At 50.0% G+C, this 18,190-nt stretch overlaps 7 protein-coding genes across 7 annotated transcripts; 4 read left to right on the top strand and 3 right to left on the bottom strand.

Moving 5' to 3' along the window:
• Nucleotides 1-357: 357 nt before the first annotated feature.
• On the bottom strand, nt 358-2,431 carry PFICI_08607 (uncharacterized protein; the record flags this gene model as incomplete). Its single annotated transcript, XM_007837188.1, has 2 exons — nt 358-1,680; nt 1,739-2,431. 2 exons carry the CDS (start codon nt 2,429-2,431, stop codon nt 358-360), a joined length of 2,016 nt encoding a protein of 671 aa, XP_007835379.1.
• Nucleotides 2,432-4,626: 2,195 nt separating this feature from the next.
• Nucleotides 4,627-5,325, top strand: PFICI_08608 (uncharacterized protein; the record flags this gene model as incomplete). The annotated part of the gene is made up of 3 exons (XM_007837189.1): nt 4,627-4,792; nt 4,861-4,929; nt 5,003-5,325. The coding sequence occupies 3 exons, from the start codon at nt 4,627-4,629 to the stop codon at nt 5,323-5,325; spliced, it is 558 nt and encodes a 185-aa protein (XP_007835380.1).
• Nucleotides 5,326-5,833: 508 nt separating this feature from the next.
• On the top strand, nt 5,834-6,454 carry PFICI_08609 (uncharacterized protein; the record flags this gene model as incomplete). Its single annotated transcript, XM_007837190.1, has 1 exon — nt 5,834-6,454. One exon carries the CDS (start codon nt 5,834-5,836, stop codon nt 6,452-6,454), a length of 621 nt encoding a protein of 206 aa, XP_007835381.1.
• A 47-nt stretch (nt 6,455-6,501) lies between these two features.
• PFICI_08610 (uncharacterized protein) lies at nt 6,502-8,842 on the bottom strand (the record flags this gene model as incomplete). Its single annotated transcript, XM_007837191.1, has 4 exons — nt 6,502-7,542; nt 7,604-7,644; nt 7,702-8,493; nt 8,554-8,842. The coding sequence occupies 4 exons, from the start codon at nt 8,840-8,842 to the stop codon at nt 6,502-6,504; spliced, it is 2,163 nt and encodes a 720-aa protein (XP_007835382.1).
• Nucleotides 8,843-12,065: 3,223 nt separating this feature from the next.
• Nucleotides 12,066-13,538, top strand: PFICI_08611 (uncharacterized protein; the record flags this gene model as incomplete). Its single annotated transcript, XM_007837192.1, has 1 exon — nt 12,066-13,538. One exon carries the CDS (start codon nt 12,066-12,068, stop codon nt 13,536-13,538), a length of 1,473 nt encoding a protein of 490 aa, XP_007835383.1.
• Nucleotides 13,539-14,938: 1,400 nt separating this feature from the next.
• On the top strand, nt 14,939-15,771 carry PFICI_08612 (putative maintenance of ploidy protein mob1; the record flags this gene model as incomplete). Its single annotated transcript, XM_007837193.1, has 3 exons — nt 14,939-14,961; nt 15,054-15,311; nt 15,396-15,771. 3 exons carry the CDS (start codon nt 14,939-14,941, stop codon nt 15,769-15,771), a joined length of 657 nt encoding a protein of 218 aa, XP_007835384.1.
• Nucleotides 15,772-16,610: 839 nt separating this feature from the next.
• On the bottom strand, nt 16,611-18,090 carry PFICI_08613 (uncharacterized protein; the record flags this gene model as incomplete). Its single annotated transcript, XM_007837194.1, has 5 exons — nt 16,611-16,825; nt 16,894-17,046; nt 17,104-17,289; nt 17,378-17,596; nt 17,721-18,090. The coding sequence occupies 5 exons, from the start codon at nt 18,088-18,090 to the stop codon at nt 16,611-16,613; spliced, it is 1,143 nt and encodes a 380-aa protein (XP_007835385.1).
• Nucleotides 18,091-18,190: the final 100 nt, after the last annotated feature.

An 18,190-nucleotide genomic window follows, 5' to 3' on the forward strand; every position in this document is an offset into this window, starting at 1 on the left:
CTTTTTGGTCAGTTCTACGGGATATGAAATCAAAAGCGACTCACTTGCTGAGTTAGTTCATGATGACTTGGAGATGATTTGTCTTTGATTTGTGAAGTCATCTTGCTATGAGGATTGCGCAAATTTGAGAAAAATGCTCAGATTTCTTGCGCTATCCTGCTCATGTCTTGTCTTGAACTTGATGCCTCGTGTCACATGATTCTTCTCCTTTGATTGAAAGTTCATGATATTTAGCAGAATTTGGGGACGAGTCGTATATTATCTAAGATTATACTCGTGCGCAGTGGTATCAAACGATGTAACCGCCCCAACGCTCAAGGCTCTGCATAAAAAAACAATATAATTCCTACTTTCGTACTACCTCTGAGCCTGCTTATCCCTAGCCCTCCGCTCAGCGTCCTCTCGAATCTTACCCACCAGCGCCGGCCGCGGCCGATTGAGAATACCGCTCGGCGGTCCGTTCCTCACGGTCGGAAACGCCGCAAAGCTCGGTCCCGGTCTCGGCCCCTTGGGCAGCAGCTTGGGCATGGTCGGCTGCCGGCCGTCCATTGCAGCAGCACCCGCGGGGCCTAGGCCACCCCCGGCGGCATAACTGTCGCTGCGCATCAGACTGCTAACGCTGGCCATGCTGAAGCCGCCCCGGGGTTGCTTGAATCCCGTGTCGTCGGGCTCCGGGATCGGATCCCCCGAGTCCCGGAACGCCAGGCGCTGGGCCGTGGTGTTGACCGATTTGGTCGAGGCCGCGCGAGAGGTCCGGTTGCTCGGGGGTCTCCACCCGGGCTCGTCGCTCTCGGCAATGGGCTGAGGGGCCATTGTGTTGCGTCTGCTATCTCTTGCCGACTTTGGCGGACCTTCTGACGAGGCGATCAACAACATGGTATAGCGACTGCTTGCCCGCGTTCTGGCGCCATTCTCAGACATGAAGGTATCGCGTGTGCTGTCCCTTGTCGCTGACGCTGGGGGCTCTTTTGTCGTTTCCTTCATCACACTTGGCCACTCATCCGTGGTGGCAGAAGGAACTGGGGCAGGAGTAGGGGTGGAATTGGGAGCAGAGGCGGCGGCAACAGCAGCAACAACAGTTCCAACTGGCTTTCTGGCTACCTGTGACTTGCTCCTCTGCAGATTGGGCTCTGTTGGATTTGGGGCGGGCATGTCTGTGCTTTGATCTGCGTCATCTGCAGTCATGGGCTCCTTGCCTTTCTTGCTGTTCACCCGAATCACCCGCACAGCCTCGGCGCTCTTGACATTGGGCGGTTTTTGCAGGCGGAAGGCGGCAGGTTTTTCCCTGGGCACCTCTTGGATCACTGGTGCCTCTTTCAAATCGCTGTAATCGCTCATGGCAAATCCAAAATTGAGCGGTTCATCTTTTCTAGCCGAGGGCGGGCTGAAGTTGGGTAACTTGAACTTGTCCCTGGCAGAACTGCCACTTCCAAAGGGGTTGAATCTTGATCCGCCGACGGAGCCGCGGACAGCAATTGGCTTGTCATACTCTTTCTCATCCTGCCGCAGAGATGCGCCGTCGCGAGCTTCTCTCTTCCTGCGCCGGTATCGCAAAAAGATGCAGACAATGATGGAAGTGAGCACAACGGCACCACTCACAGATACGGCCACAATGATGGCCAGGTTTGTTGTTGAGATTGCATTTTTCTGAACCTGATCGGCAAAATTGTTTGCGTCGCTCTGGATAAAGTCAGTTAGCATAACTCGCGCAGTTGAGGATTTGTGAAATGTCTCCTACCCTCACGGCAGTCGCCTCAGCTCTAGCTGCTTGAAGCTGGCTCATGGCGACATTGACGGCGCTGGCCATGCTTGCGCTGGCCGAGGCTTGAGCGACGCTGACGGCACTACTCGCGCTCGATTGCACGCTCGCCAGGTTGCGAGAAATCTGACTGCTCATCGAAGAGCTTGCCTGGTTGATCCGATCATTGGCCTGCTGGCTGGCTTGCGAGACGGCGCTGGATGCCGATGATTGTGTCCGCGACAGTGCTTGGCTGTTTTCCCGAGACGCTTGGTCGGCGGATTGTTGAACTTGTTGAGCCGATTGCGAGATGGACTGGCTTGCGGACGATGCTGACGAGAAGGAGATGGAGAGCTGTTGTATTTGTCCGGATAATGCTTGAATCTGGCCGTCATCTTGTCGTTTTCGAGGAGCAGCTGTCGGCGCTGGAGACCTCAAGACCACGGCCGCACCCTCTAATGCTGCGGTAGGTTCTGGCACCACCCTCTCCAGTATATTCCTCCTCGGGGTTGCCTCCCTCGCCACGACAACATATTCAACCTTTTCCCACAGCACCGTCCTGGCTACCTGGAGGCCGTCTCCCGCATCTTGGAAACCAGAATTGCTCCGATTATCGATTATATTGTGTGCCAACGACCCAGTCGTTGCCAACCCCGTCAACAGGGAGTAATAGAAGAGCCGGCTCTTTTTCATCATTCATTATCCATACTTCATGGGGCAAACAAAGTTTGAATTGTCACGAAAGTCTTAAGAAGACACTTCGGACGGAATGCACATGGCAGATGTAGTGAGACTAGGAGAAGAGAGAGAGGAAAAGAAAGCCCACCCGGAGCAAAGGAGACCGGTTCGATAGACGAGCTCACCATCATATGCTGTGTCAGCTGCCCACTGCCAAAACATGTTCAAGTTCGTGGGTACAACCCCCTCCCAACCACGAACTTTCATGCGTAAACAGCAGCTTCATTGATGACAAAAAAACATAAACGGTCAAGGTCCGTGACATCGAATCACACCCCTGCCGGATTGCAGACCCGGGAACTGGGGTGTGAAGCTCGCACGGCCGCAAGCTCGACCGGGGACGAGATATGCACCCGACCGTCTGATCTTGCCATTTGATCAGGAGTGGTTGCATTCAAGACGGTCCGTATGATCTTCGAAAAGAAACCCACAGAGAGGAATGCAACGACCAGTATCAGTCGATGAGCAATAGTCACATTGCAGTCTAAGCAGGCATGACCGTGGTCTCTTCTGCATTGTGAACATGGCCCAATCAGGTAACTTGCCCTTGCAGCAAGCCTTGCCCGGAGTCCGGCTTGTAACCGTGGGAATGCAGGCAAAGGCTCTTGGCTTTCCATGCAAATGAGTCGCTGCGAAACGCCCATGATCGACATCGGTAGAGACCAACTTGGTCATCCGGATTTCATGAGATTGTCCTGGGTAAACACTACAAATTATCCTAAATACAAAGAACCATAGTCGAAGAAACATAAGTTTGGTGTGTTGGAATGTGTCGTTTCTCTGGCAAGAAACAGACGACTTGATGCGAAAAGATGCAGAACGGAACATGACGTCGTATGTGTTGTTACGAGCTATATCTCTCGCCTAGCTGATTGAGCTTTGCAAATGGATACTGCGGACCCGAATGCAGACATGAGACTGTTGCCGAGGCCGTCCAGACCGACATTTCGATCATGCAAGTGGCCGACCTGGATCGGACTGCAAGCAAGATTCGATGTCTTCAGACGAAGACCAGACGGTGATGTGGCAAGGGTTGGAATGGGACGCAGCAAGTCCCCCAGGCATCAAAGGAGCAGGAGTGAGAGTTGAAGTGAGTTATTCGTTACGGGGGCGCTGGAGGTTGGTTACAGATCCTCCATACCAAAAAAAGCTTACATGAGATATAGTACATGTGGGGAGGGGTCTGGACGACGATCAAACAGTCACCATCAGGACATCAGCCCGGATTCTCAATTAGCCGGACTTGCCATTGAGCTCTCTCGACCTGGAAATTCCTCATTCTGCTGAAACTATTAGGTACCATTGTATTCGTTCCAGATGATATAAAGTTTGGCTCCAGAGATTATCTGGAGCTGCCTGACGAGAGCCGATGGTTTCTCAGGACAAGTTGAAAAGACTTCCCGAGATTAGAAGGAGCTCCTCGAGCGGAATCGCGGACGAGTCTCATGTTATGATTGTAATAAAAGTTAGCACTCATGAAGAGTAGGTGTCAAATAAGTCAAGCTGGAAAGTCTTGGTGAGCCATCACGGCTTCGGTGGGAGCCGGTTTGAATGAGGTCGAGATCTGATATGTCGAATTGTAATTGTGTTGCTTGTCTTTATTGAAATGAAATCAAGCTATTGACTTTTTTGGAATCGATTCGCAGTTTGCCAAAGTGTAAGTGTAACAATTGAGACTGACCTGTTTCCAATACGTACTGATCACAGTGTCTAAAGTTGTTTTCGCTAGGTGCTGCCACACTGTCACCAGTAGTTCCAGTCAATTTGGCGACTAGTAGCGGGGAACCTGAGAACGGAACCTGCCCAACCTGCATGTGAACCTTTTGGAAATCGCGGCATCCCACCGCAATCGCGTCAAGTTTCTTCCGGCGCACGGCGAAGGTAAGTCATATGCGCCTATGCTGCTGAGCTGGTGACGTTTTGGGCCCGAATCACCGTTTGAGCTCTCAAAAGAGGAAAGAAAAAAGTAAACAAATCAGAGGCTTTCTAGATTTCAATGGACTGAGCCCAAGCTTTCCAATTGTAAGGTGCGATCAGTTGCGCAGAAAACGAAAGCTACATCAGTCGCCTCCTCCATGGATTGGGCCAGGCCACCCACTTTCATCTAGCATACATAGCACATCGCAACCCCCCGTCGACTTCATGACATGATGGAGAACCTCACGATACACGACACGCCGCCGCCTGGGCAGGGAACGCCCCAAGGCCAATTCCCAACTCAAGCTCTGGGAGGACGCGCCCCTCCCCCTCCCCAACCCCAGCAGCTGCCGCCGCAGATGTTTACCACTGCCGCCCAGCTGTTGGACTTGACGGATAGTATGCCAACCACAGTTGCTTCACCGACCGAACAAGGGCAACTATGCTGACATGGAAACTCCAAATAGAGAAGCTGGTTATCTGCCTACGCGACGGAAGAAAGTTGACTGGTATCCTGCGAAGCTGGGACCAGTTTGGTACGTAACTTGAGCATGGAAAGGAGACGCCACTGTCAGGGTATTGAGGAACTGACACTTGAACCCCCGCTAGCCAACCTCGTCCTCCAATCTACAGTTGAGCGGATATATACCCCTCTACAAGACGCCCCCGAGGACTCGCCCGTCAAGGGCTACTACGCTGATAAGACGCACGGCATCTTCCTCGTGCGCGGCGAAAACGTTCTGCTCCTCGGCGAGATCGATCTTGACAAGGACGACGATATGCCCGCCGGCTTTGAGGAGAAGGAGTGGAAAGTGGTGGAGAACATGATCAAGGAGAAAAGAGCCGCCGAAAAGGTCAAGGAGAAGAAGAAGCTCAAGAAGCTGGCCACGCTTGGCTTTGAGGGCGAGAACATGGGCGAGATCCTTCTCTAGGATTTGCCTTACAAAAGGAAAAGGGCCAAACAACGCAACACATCATGCCTCGACTCTGATGTGAGAGAGAGCTTGATATAACAAGTGGCAAGGAAATGATCAAGGACAGAATATTGTGAAATGTCCTATTTCCACCCTGTTTGCCCGTGTTGCCATGGGATATGTGCGTCTAGTTTCAAGCACATGGCGGGCAAACGTTTATCCAATACAATACAAGCAACCACATTCATATGTGTACGTTGATCGCGAGCACCTTGTCATGTTTAAACGGCCCTTCTTCCATGCCCACAGACTTGGACCCTGCATAAACTTTGCGCTTTCTCTGTTTATTCGGCCTGAGCAATCTACCTTGCTGGACGCACTCTGTTGGAGTTCAACTTCTTAAAAGGAAGCCACCGCTTCCCTGGCCATAATTCATCGTTACTCTGTCGCTTTCTCTTACAAGCTAAACACTCGGGTTCCGACTTTGCTTCATTACTAATTTTATCGCTTTGACAAGTTCGCAAAGATGGCCCGACTTACAAAGGACGTGGAATCCGTCACCGTGGAAGAGGCACGACACACAGATATCGACGCAATAGCAGAGATCGGCATCGAGTCACTACCGCTTCAGTTCGACGACAAAGTACCACGGTGGTTTACAGACTTCGCTATCGAAAAGTCCTTTGGTAAGGACGCAGTCGCCCGCGCCCTTGATAAGCAACTACGGACCACCCTTGTCGCGCGCAGCGGTAATGAAGAGGTGATTGGCTTTGCCCAGATTATTCGAGACTGCCAATGCCCACATCGGCCCTACGACCAAGCCTCACGTATAACCCTTAACAAGCTGTACGTCAAGGAGGGGTTCAGGGGATGTGGAGTAGGTGGGAAGCTCATGGAGGCAGTTGAAAACCTGGTCATGGAGGAAGGCCATAGAGCGGTCTGGCTCCTGGTATATGAGGGCAACGAGACTGCGAGGAGCCTGTACACAAAGCGTGGTTGGAAAACGACGGTACCAATCGACTTTGAATTGCGGGGACAGAGGTTTAGGGATTGGGTACTGGAGAAGAAATTTGACTGTGACGGAGTTCCTGGGACAAAGTGGTCAGTTGAGCCCGAGTGGATTCTAGATGTCTACGCGCCTTGGTAATGAAAGGGACTTTTCGGACATGAAGTATTCAAGGTTATATTCTATTCTCACAACCCCGGCATGAATCCTTCAACTTTGGCATTCCATTCTCTGGGGAATTGCGAACCCTCATTCCCATCCCAGCCACCAGCCATCATGGCCATTGCCAGCAAGAAGCCCCCCGAACCCGGAAAGTACGGCGTCGCAACTCTCACTCCGCCAATCGGGTACCCAGCGTCGTCGAATTCGAATAGAGGATGGAGCAGATACGCAATAGCCTGGTCTATATCCCCCAGTCTCAGAGAGTTCATAGCCAGCATAGGAAAATCCCAACCCCAGCAGTCCCCAATATCCCACAGACTAGCAATTTTATCGTGCGTGTTTTGAACTATGGTCATGTTGAGCGGAGGTCCACTGCTAGGAGGCGGGAGGAGACCGAAAATGCCCGCCATGGCCGGGTGGTCCTGGACCGTGGTATTGTTTTGCCACATGTCGGGAATTCCCTCGTAGACTGCATAAGCATCGCGCGCGGGCGTCGTCAAGGGCAGCGGCGCCAGGTGGTCGCGGACGTGTGTCCAGCCGGCCGGCGCCTCGAGCCCCTGGCGCTGCTTCCACCGGATCGCCACGTCGAGTCCGAACCGCCAGTACGCCAGCTCAAACGCCGGGTTCACCGTGGCGTTGGGGTTGGTGTTCTCCGAGACGGGGTACAGCGGCGGTCCCAGGTCGTAGACGCCCGTGCTCTGGTTCCACCACGCGTAGCTTGCCATGAAGTCGGCCGTGGCCGTGAGGACCTCGTCCCACGACGTTAGGGTCTCGTTGCTGCTGCTTCTTTGGTTGTTGTCGGCGGGAGGGGAGGCGCGGTACTCGACCTCGGCAAAGTACATGGGGTGCGGTTGTTGCCATATCAGCAGCGAGTTGATCTCGCCCGGGGCGGAACGGCCTGTCGGGTCCGTCATCTTGCCCCAGCGGGCGCCGGCGTAGCCTTGGTCGGCGGCGCGTGCGATGGAGGAGGAGAGAAAGCGCTGGTAAGTGTTGGGTAGACTGCGTTGGTATATAGACCACTGGTTCCAGCGGGCGAAATGAAGACTGTGCCAAAGGACCATTTCGAGCTGTTGGATATGAGCATAATGTGGAAAGTGATGACAGGCGCTGGGCATGCTATAGACTTACATGGAATTTACCGTACCAGCCATTATTTACAAGTCCAGATTCTATTCGCAATGTCAGTTGTGATTGTGTGATGAGCCACTAGATGAGTAGGAACGCACCCTGAGGCGGATTAGACGAGGCAGAGTTTACTGCGACCAAGTATTGTGATAGAATAGTGATCTTTTGCAACTCGGTAGCGTTAGGTGAAGTTGATGCTGTGAGATCAATGAAAGCTCCCATTGTCCAATACTCTTCCCACCAACTCTCCGAGCAAGTCCTGATTTCGGAGAGTGATGGCACCTGATTCACCACCTCGGGGGAATATGTAACTGAAAATTCCAGCGTATCGCTTTTGCCACTAGGAGTGAGCAAGTAACGGTGGGTTTTATCGACCGGACCAGATATTGCGGCATCCTGGTTCCAGGCTATCGAAGTAAAATACGTGGTATTGTCTAGGTCATGCCGGATGCTGGCATTGCGCTGGCCGGCTGTGATAATCGTGGTGTGATTGGCAGTGGCATTAAAGACGCCGACAAAAGGAGCATCAAATTTGTTCCTCGTCGGTAAGGGAAAATCGAAAAATACCCCAATACTCCTGTTAGACAGTAGCGAGGACTCTATGCTGATCCCAACAGTGTCAGACTGCGAATCCGACCAGGTCTCGATCTTGACTTGCTGTCCCTGGTAGGTAAAGGTCGAGTGGATTGAGCCAGTCCATAGGTCCAGCGTCTGCGACCTGTCCTCGAGCATCTCCTCGGTCACCACCCCATCGTTGAAAGATAGTCCAACCCTGCCTAGATTCACTCGCTGGGGGTTCTGGATCAGCCATTGCGAAATGTCGTTCTCAGCCGGATTGGGTTGGTCGTAATTAACCAAACGACCATGAGTCCACCAGTCCAGCCCTGTAAAATCTTTTGGTACTTATTAGCCATCCGCGTCACCAGTCAATCTCCAGTAAAGATCAGACTCACTATCTACAGACGTCTGGCCCGGCGTCGTAGGTAAGCTAAAGTTATGCCAACCCCAAGTTGACAGGGCCCCATACGGCTGAAAGGTCTGGAGTCCAGTCACATCAACGCCAAAGGCGAAATTTCCGTTGCCGACTTGGAGCGGTGTTGAGGTCGAGCTAGCGTTGCGCCGAGGATTGAATTGCTGAACAACCTTTCTCCTGTCTATCTTGGTGGCAGTCTTGTTTCCTGCGATGGCAAAGTCACAGCATCCTAGTAGGATATATAGTGAGAACCAGATTGAAAGATTCATGGCTGAAAATTGTACCGCCAATTTTCGTGTGTTACCTTACATTATAATTATAGGATTAAATTGTTGGAAATTTGAATAATTGCAGCATTAGACATACTCTTATTGTAGTTATATCCAATTGTAAGAGGGGTATGCGACTTTAACCGGATCGTCCAAACCAAAGATAGAAACGCTGTCGATCGCTGGCACTAGCGAGAGATCATTTGCCATTGTGCGGGGATGCCTATGGTGGTGCTTCGGACAGATGATATACCGACCAGGGAATTCCATAGAAAAAAAGAACGTGTAGGTAAATAGTGTTTCTTTTACATGGTGATGATAATATACCAAAAGTTTCATTGGACTGTAAATTTTCCGGGGCCTTAATATGTCATTTACCTGGACTGCTGTTTGATTAGGAAATACGGGTATGATCGAGTTCCACAAAACACAACCTTATATACAGCCTCAGTTTATGTTATATACGGTCTTTTTAGAGTTTGAAAATTTCTCAAGATTTCAGCCTTTGTGGTTGTCTCTCTCTATCCAGACAAGTGTTTACAAGAGTTTTTCTGCCAGCTAAAGTGTCAAAGGCGTGATCATGATATTATGCATAATAACAACAACCCATTTCAAGGATAGCACCAGCATATTCCGAGCTTATTACAATTCAATCTGTCATATTCCCATCTAATGGAAGCATGACTTGTCATAGTTTGAGAAGTCTCATGAGAAAATGCGTGGGTCGGGGTTAGATATTTAGTTGGATAGAAGGCCGGAATATCTGATATCTAGCCGGCGACCCCATCATGCCCTCTTAGCAATAATAAGCCCAGCTCTATTCCGACTTCTTGGAAGCCAACTTATCCCAATTCGCCTGCCATTCTTGTAAATACATTCCAGTTGCATGCTCCCGGCGAGTTTCTGAGCTTTGGTTACTCGTGTCGCATTTGATAAAAGCCAGCCGTTCGACCCCCTGAGGGCTGTTGTTGAGGAAGAATGCAGTGTTTTCTTGTGGTGTGGATGGATGGCCACTCTTGGTATCGCTTCCAAAAGCTGTTAGATATGTCCCAATGATTGTAGTGGGAAGCCTTTCACTAACCATGTGTCTCTGGTTGTTGGGACTGAAGAAGACCGTGTCATGTTTTCCTATATCTTTAAATACTGCAGGACTGATAAAATATCGATAGAATTCGTGGAGTGCCGTTGGATATAGGCAGTTGTGCGTGATATTTTGGTGGATTCATCACGAAAGAAGATCGAGAAACACATAGGCACTATATATAATCTACTCTGCATGAAGAGCATATGACTGCAGGAGAACGGTTCGTGGTTTTGTTTCTAATGTGGCTTCCAATTAAGGGCGTGTAGGTGTTATTACCACTAGCAGCAATATCTGAAAGACAGCGAGCGATTGCTCTTGCAAGATTGCAAATAGTAACTTGCTTCGGCCACATAAGATTCCTTTGGTATAATTTGAATTACCGCAACGCAAGAATAGCACTTGGGCGTGATGACCATAAGAAAACACTTACCCAGTTGAAGTTTCATGAGCAAGTAACTTTGTTAAGCACGGTTGTGCTGTTAGTGCTCATTGGCTGGAAAATACGCAACTGAAGGGCAAAATTTCATGGTTCATCGAATGCATCCATTCATGGCTTCCTGCGTGTCCTTAATCAAAGCCGAGTGTATCACACCTGAGTGGTATTTACGTTCGTTGACTGAAAAATACATTTAGTGTTCGGTCTGCGAACTCATTCAACGAATATAAGGTCGACACGAGAGATCATTTGTTGGTTCTTGAGCGTCCCACAATGAAAATAGCGACGTAGCTTCTAATGGTTTATATCGAGAGGGGAAGAAAGAGACTCAGTATGGCAGTTCATATCTATTGCCAGACTTTGAACCAATCGGAAGTGGCAGTCGCTTGTTCCAAGGATCCTCAGAGCTGGAGGATTCGGACCAATGAGAGAACAAAACCTCAACTGTGCTCTTGCCGCCTAGTGCTGATAAGCTTCAAAAGTTTTGTGTCGCTGATTGCCCTGTTTTCATGAGATCTTCTTCAAGGTCCCAGCTGCGGGCATAGTATACAAAAACATATCCTTTCGGTGATTTTGATTCCTACGAGACCCTGCACTCTATCGCTTCTCATTCCCCTTCCCCTCCCCCTCCCCCAAAAGCTACCCAGGCATTCTGCTGAGTGGTGGCATCCGCAACTGCCGCAATGTCTCAATCTTCTATTATTCCATCATATGATCTTCTTTCTCCGTGCTCCGGTGAAGATTTCACGATAACGTACCCTTTTCCTCAAATGAATCCGGATTCAAATCCACTTGAGGATTTACATCCACTCGATTCCGAATTCACACCAGCTGGCGGAAACTTAACAACGTGGAACGTCTCCCCATCACTCACTAATATCTCTGGTTTCTCTGTCGACAGTGGCTATATTAGTGACGACCGATATGCTCCGGTTGATCAATCAGCTGCGGGTTCCAAGTCGACATGCACGTCCAATAAAAGGTAAAATTCGCTGAGAGTCTCTATCTGACAAAATGCTAACATTTTTATAGCTGTATCAATACTGGCTTGAACCGGGCGTCTCAAAATTCTCAGCAGACATATTCTCGGTGCCTCTGCGGAGCGAAGTATCAACGAGCAGAGAATTTGGTCAGGCATATTCGCTTTTGTAAAAAGACCCACAGGCAGCCGGAATATCTGTGCTCCTGCACTGCGTCCTACTTACCGACGGCGAAGGATCTATTCGAACAACATATTCTTGGATGTAGCAAGAAGGCTCCGCATCAACATTCGAATTCGAATCATGATCACGACAGAAAAGTATTGCAACATGAATCGACTACACCGGCGACGGCAGGTCAAGGGCTGCTACCGAGTTTGAAGGCGCCAACCAGTGAAGCTGAAGTTGCATCGCCCTATGTTGCCATGAGTTACTGGGGCGGACCCCAAAGCGAAATTACCCAGGACCCGAGACAAATTCCAGTACGGGTAAGTACAGGCCCGTTTTTGCTCTCCCCATAGTACTTGTTCATTTGATTATGTTTATGGCTTGAAGCACCATACTTATCTGGCCTCCTCAATGGAGGAACCTGCATGATACTCTCTTCATCCTGATATTTCGCCTTCTGACTGCTTCTATTGAACAATCACAAAGACTAACTTTGAGCCATCCTAGTCACTATCAAACCCTCTGGAAAGAAATAGCACATCTCCAGCCGGAGATATGGACAACCATTCATTAGCAGATGTGGTAGGTGAACTGGATAAACATCAATCGTTTTCCTCACTGGATGGTACTTTGAGTCCATCGCATTTGGCAAAGAGCAGTACCAAAGTCTGGATCGAAGATTTGAAGGCCCCAGAAGCCCTGAAGAGCGGTAGCATGTCCACAGTCAGCTCTGGAAGTGGTAGCCCGGCAGAGTATTATAGTGTTGCCACCGACTCGGACCTCTTGTCGATATCTGATACCTCTGACCCTGGACTGTGCTTCGATACTCGGCCTCTCCCTCCAATCCAGCAGCGCATACTCGATCACATCTTGAGAGACTACCAGGCTATAACGCGCTCCCATAACGGAGGAGATTCATATGTTACGCCAGAAGCAAGTGCCTCCAGTCTTTCTACGCGCAGCAATTCTCAGTCCAGCTTGGGGAAGAGAAAGCCGAGCGACCAGGAGTTCACTGAAGGATTTGACAACGGCCCACCGCCAAAGGCTGCAAAACGAGCGAAAGAAGATGGTATCCGCCTGAAAGTACTTGCATGTCCGTTTTGGAAACAAGATTGGGAAAAACATCGCTTATGCTGTAAATTGACCCTGAGACGCATACGGGATGTCAAGCAGCATCTCCATCGCCGCCACACTCCAGAAATGTATTGTGATAGGTGCTTAGAGGTCTTCGAAGATACCGATCGATATGATATACACTTGCAATCCAATGTGGCCTGTTTCAGAACTCCTGGAAGCCGCTTGGAAGGCATAACGACGATGCAAAGCAGAGCCATCAGCAAAAAGTCAGACCGCAACCTGGGAGAGGAAGAGCAATGGTTTACCATTTGGGGCATCCTATTTCCCGGTGCGGCGAGACCGGCCTCGGCTTACGTGGAATCAGAGCTGACGGAGGAGATGAATTCATTCCAGGAGTACTGGACGAATCGCGGACACGACGTTCTCATGGACGAGCTTAATCGCAACGGCGTGTGGTCGCTCTCTTCGGAGGAGCGAGAGGCGCAAGGAAGACAAATCTTGGCCAGAGGTCTGAATGCAATCTATGAACAATGGGTTGGTCTCAGAAGAAATGCTTCCACAACTCCACCATCCTCAAGTACATCGATATCACCTGCTCTCACCGGCCCCGTGGCGAATTTGCGGTCACCGATTTCCGATGGTCAGGGCAACCTCATATCAGACATCATGCCGTCCGTACAGATTGATACAATCACAGCAAATCAGCCCGTAGTTGGGTTCGCAGCAAGAGTGGATCGCCGGGTCGAAGAAGCAGGATCGTCAGCCGACCATTCTCAGTCTGCCTCTCAGACACTGCAGACAACCACCTATGAGACTTCGCCATTGCCTTCCGGGGGAACTTTGCAATATTATACAACTATTGAAGGAGAGCAGACAGACATTGGCCAATCATCATTCGCTGACTTCTTTGCCTCGAATGCCGCCATGAGTACAGACTTTGAGTTTCAATAGAGCAGGTGGAACAGATGGGAGCCCATGATCCATATTACCTCGAGACCGCCTAGCGGATACAGCTGTTTTGAATCTGAAGTGAATCCAGCCATTATTTGTATTCCTTTCTTGCACCGTAGCAATTACGGTAGCTATATGAAACTTAGGACAAGAATTTGTAGCAGTCGAGCCGAACTATTAGACGTGCAAATCTCATGTTACTCAGCTGGGAAGTCTACTCAAGGTATCTGTGCCACAAACACGCAAATTGTTGGTACAACATTTAGCACTCTATGAAACATGAATTTGGTAAATTTATCACTCGCCAAGCTATCCGAACAACCTATTTGCAATCCCTTTCCCTTGGTCACACAAATCTACCGATAACGACTAATCAGACCAGTGAGAATAATTTTCAATCCTGTTGCATTCCTGTGTGCCTTAGAGGGCATATACCTGACTGGACTATGGCCTGAAGAACTATGGAATAGATAATACCCTTTCGAGGCAGATGGACATTGCGATGCTAGCGCACAAGGCTATCAAATCGAGATCTTTTGTTGCTTGTCAGATATTCAAGGACTCATCAAGGCGGATGAATGCCACTTTCAAGGCTACTGTCGCTATAATGGAAGATGATCGTCTTTGGGCAGGTATCGATTTCATTCCCAATTTGGGACCACATCTTGGAAGAAAGAGGGACTGTGGAAGATTGTGGCTTCTGGTGCGTGATGTGTGAGAAGAATGACGGCAATCGGATGGCCAAGTTTAGTCATAATTCAGTAGTTCAGACCCTATATCAGCTACTTTGTGAGACTATCGTCAAGTTTGTCATAAGGTATGAGAATGGCAAACTTGCGGTTGGTTTTGATCGGCTGGTTATTCCCCAGAGTTTGGGATTAACTCGCATTAGTACATTTGTACCTACAGAATCCAGATCCATTCGGGACCTTCCCCTGTCAGCTTGGCTGGGGCGGCAAGTTCAGGGACCACAAGATTCCAGATCAGGGGAAGAAGCCTTGAATGGCCCACTGGGCCCCAGGCGGCCGGGCCAGATGTGGGGCACCTGCAACGTCACTGCTGGACCTTAGTGCTGGGCAACGGGGGCCGCATCTCATTCAATCGGACAGTAAACAGACCAATTTGATTTGATTTGCGCCTTATCACTTTTGACGAGTCTCGCACCTCCCGACGAACCATCTAAACACACAAAACCTCACAGACAGCCGCGCTACCAATCAACCACATATACAACCTTTGACCTCGACTACACGTCTCCCACTTTATTGGTACATTGCAATTTCTACTCGAGTAAGATTTGTGCCTGCGCTGCGTCGCCATCAAACCCCCTTGACAATGTGCCCCGCTAACGACAAACAGATCCAGATCCTGCGACTACAGACCAAACGACTGCTCTCAGAATGACTTCCTTTATAACGACAGTGTATGCATCTTCCCCTTCGTTTCTCACGTCCAGAGCAAACGCATATACTCGATCAAGAACAACAACTAACGCGATACTCTTTCCCGCCACAGCAACCAGAGAACCCGGAACCAATTCCGGCCCCGCGCTGGCGGCAAGGGCAACACATCCTACCAGCTGCGCCAGTATGCCGAGGCGACATTGGGCGGTGGCTCCCTGCGCAAGGTAGTCAAGCTGCCCGAGGGTGAAGATGAGAACGAGTGGCTCGCCGTCAACATGGTCGATTTCTACAACCAGGTCAACCTGCTGTATGGTGCCATCACCGAATTTTGCTCGCCGCAGAGCTGCCCGGAGATGAAGGCCACAGATGAGTACGTGAACCTTATTATCGGCCCGAGACATATATATCGAAAGACATGTCGATCAAGAAACTGACCCAATGATTCAACCTGTAGGTTCGAGTACCTCTGGCAGGACAATGAAAACTACAAGCGACCGACCAAGATGCCGGCGCCGGCCTACATTGAGCAGCTCATGTCGTGGGTGCAAGGCAACATTGACAACGAGGCGGTCCTGCCCTCGCGCATCGGCGTCCCCTTCCCCAAGCAGTTCCCCAGCCTCGTCCGCCAAATCTTCAAGCGCATGTACCGCGTCTACGCCCACATTTACTGCCACCACTACCCCGTCATTCGCGAGCTCGGCCTCGAGCCCCACCTCAACACCAGCTTCAAGCAGTACGTCCTCTTCATCGACGAGCACCACCTCGCCAGCGGCAAGGATTACTGGGGACCCTTGGGCGACCTAGTGGAGAGCATGTTGAAGAGCGACTAAAGTTGCTCCTCCCTTGATGCGCATGAAATGGCATGTTCTTGGAAACTTTGTACAGGAAATGGTTAGGTCACGGTTCATGAGGATGATAGCAAAGGAATGCCGCCGATGGCTTCAGGTTTCGTATCCTGCATCAGAAAGCAGGAGCGGCGTTCGATATCTGGACCTGGGTTTTTTGCTTTATGTTGGTTGTTTGGCGTTCGCAAGGACAAGCGGATCAGGGTTTTGATTGTACGGAATAGACAACACAGGGAAATAATCATACGCATGCATTACAGCATCCGAAAGGACTTCCGGGGCAGGGCTAGTCATGTATCGACTTGGCTTGGAACGGACGAAGACTGATGCCATGATGAGAAATCGATATATCTTCTGCTCATCACATATCCTTTCGAATGACATTCTTGTTGCAAAATTTATTGTTCATGTACTGCTTGTGCAATTGCTTGTGGCGCATCATTTGCTTTGGGGAATGTGGTCTCCCCTCATGCCAGAGTTCTGGTATCTCCTCCGCTCGAATCATCAAACTCTTGTTCATCAGGATCTCATAAGGATCTCGTGTTCCTACATGCCACCAAAAAACCGTTTCGCTGGAATACACCTCATGATCCAGCCCCATTTTTTGTTTCTCAATTTGGGAGTGTTATTGCAGTAGCGAGCATATGGCCACCTCGAGGGAAAAACGCCAATTCCATTTGCGCCATTGATTGCGCCGCGTTCGTCCTATAAATGCAAATGAAGTTCATAATCAAGCTGACTTGAGGCGCTCGGTCTCCCATTTCTCTTGGGTTCCACATTGAGATTCGCCATGCGTGAGTGTGTAGGTGTGTGCGAGTATTTCATTAGTCGATATCCTCGAGGTTGTTAATCTTCTTCTTGAAGAACTCAAAGGCGGAGAAGAAGACTGCGTTTACCGCAGCTGATCTGCCCATGGATACACCGAGTCCTCGATACATATCCTTTCTGAAGAACTCGATTTTGGGCATCGGCACTGTTTGGCCCTTTGAGTACATCAATGCGTTGCGCTGGTAGATGCTCTTGACCGAGTCAAGGGGGTCTGGAATTAGGGTGTTAGTGTGAGGTAAGTTCGGACCCAGAAGAATGTCCGAAGCTCGGGATACTCACAGATGAGAGCCCACGATACAATGCCGCAAAGACCACCAGCAATCAAAACGGCAATGGGGTTTTTGTGTGCGTCGGTGCCACTAAAGGTAGTCAAGAGCTGTTTACCGCTCTCGTATGTGGCAAAGTAAATTCCGGTTCCTAGGGTATCTCTCACTAGAGTTGGATGTCAGAGGTGCCAGCTCACAGTATGAACCCTTCCATTGAACTTACAGAGATGTAAATTGAGACCAGTGTACATCCCCGAGAGCCCTCTGTGTTTGACTAGATTTCGTAAAGTCATGATGGTGCCTTTGTTATGGTAGCTCATTGCAATTTCCTGGCATTTCGGATCCGCATTCTTCTGGTTTGCCATGAGAACCGATACTTGTGCGCTTATCTTGGTGAGCTCGAAGGGACCTAGTCGTGTACGAGAAGAGTCAGTCATGAGACCATTACAGATGTCGATCACATTTCATCTCAATTATGGATTGCACGAGCAACTCACATGCGATCAAGGTAATACCTGAACCGGCAGTAGCCCCAGCGGCTCCAAAACAGGCGATAGTTCCCAGGTTCGGATACGTGCCATTCTTGTTGACGTGTTCAAGGGGGCAAAAGCCCATGTGTTTGCCCATCCAATCCGAATAAATGTACTTGGAACGTTGGTATATCGAGAAGGAGACAGTCCGTACGAGCGTCACGCTAGCCAAAGGGGCAGTTACACCTGTCATTGCAATGAATTCAGCTTCGAGTCACTTCCTGCTTCTTGAAATGCACCATGCAGAGTAATGTAGAGAACATGTGTATAATGAAGATGTGGAGTACATGGTGGTCAATTGGAAGCGTACCTCGAAAGAAGCCTCGGATTCCTTCCGATTGGTACGTTTTTCCAACACAATGCAAGAAACCATTGTAAGGGTATGTCTGTAGTCGAGTCTTTACGCTGTCGAGGGGGAAGGCGGTAATGGTGGACAGGACACTGGCCGAGCTCGCTGAAACTTGGGTCCTGTAGCGCTTTATCCAGCGCCTCGGTTGGTCCTGGTCTTGTTGTTGCTGCTGTTGTTGGTTTTGGTGTTGTTGGGTCGACGCCGAGGTGCTCGCCGTCGTCGTTGTCGATCTACTTCCACTGCTGAATTGAGGCATGCTGCTGGCGGGTCGGTTCTGGAACCTTGTGACATCTTGTTGATTGAAGTCGACCGCCTCAGTAGCAGCCGGCATGGCCTCCTCTTGGCTGTATCGGACAAGCAGGGCGTGTGCCTATGTTCGTCCTCCTAGTATTGCGGGGCAGGCAGCTTCAGACAGTGGCCCCATGGGAGGA

Source organism: Pestalotiopsis fici (assembly GCF_000516985.1).
Source record: "Pestalotiopsis fici W106-1 unplaced genomic scaffold PFICI_Scf_6, whole genome shotgun sequence".
Lineage (NCBI taxonomy): Eukaryota > Fungi > Ascomycota > Sordariomycetes > Amphisphaeriales > Sporocadaceae > Pestalotiopsis > Pestalotiopsis fici.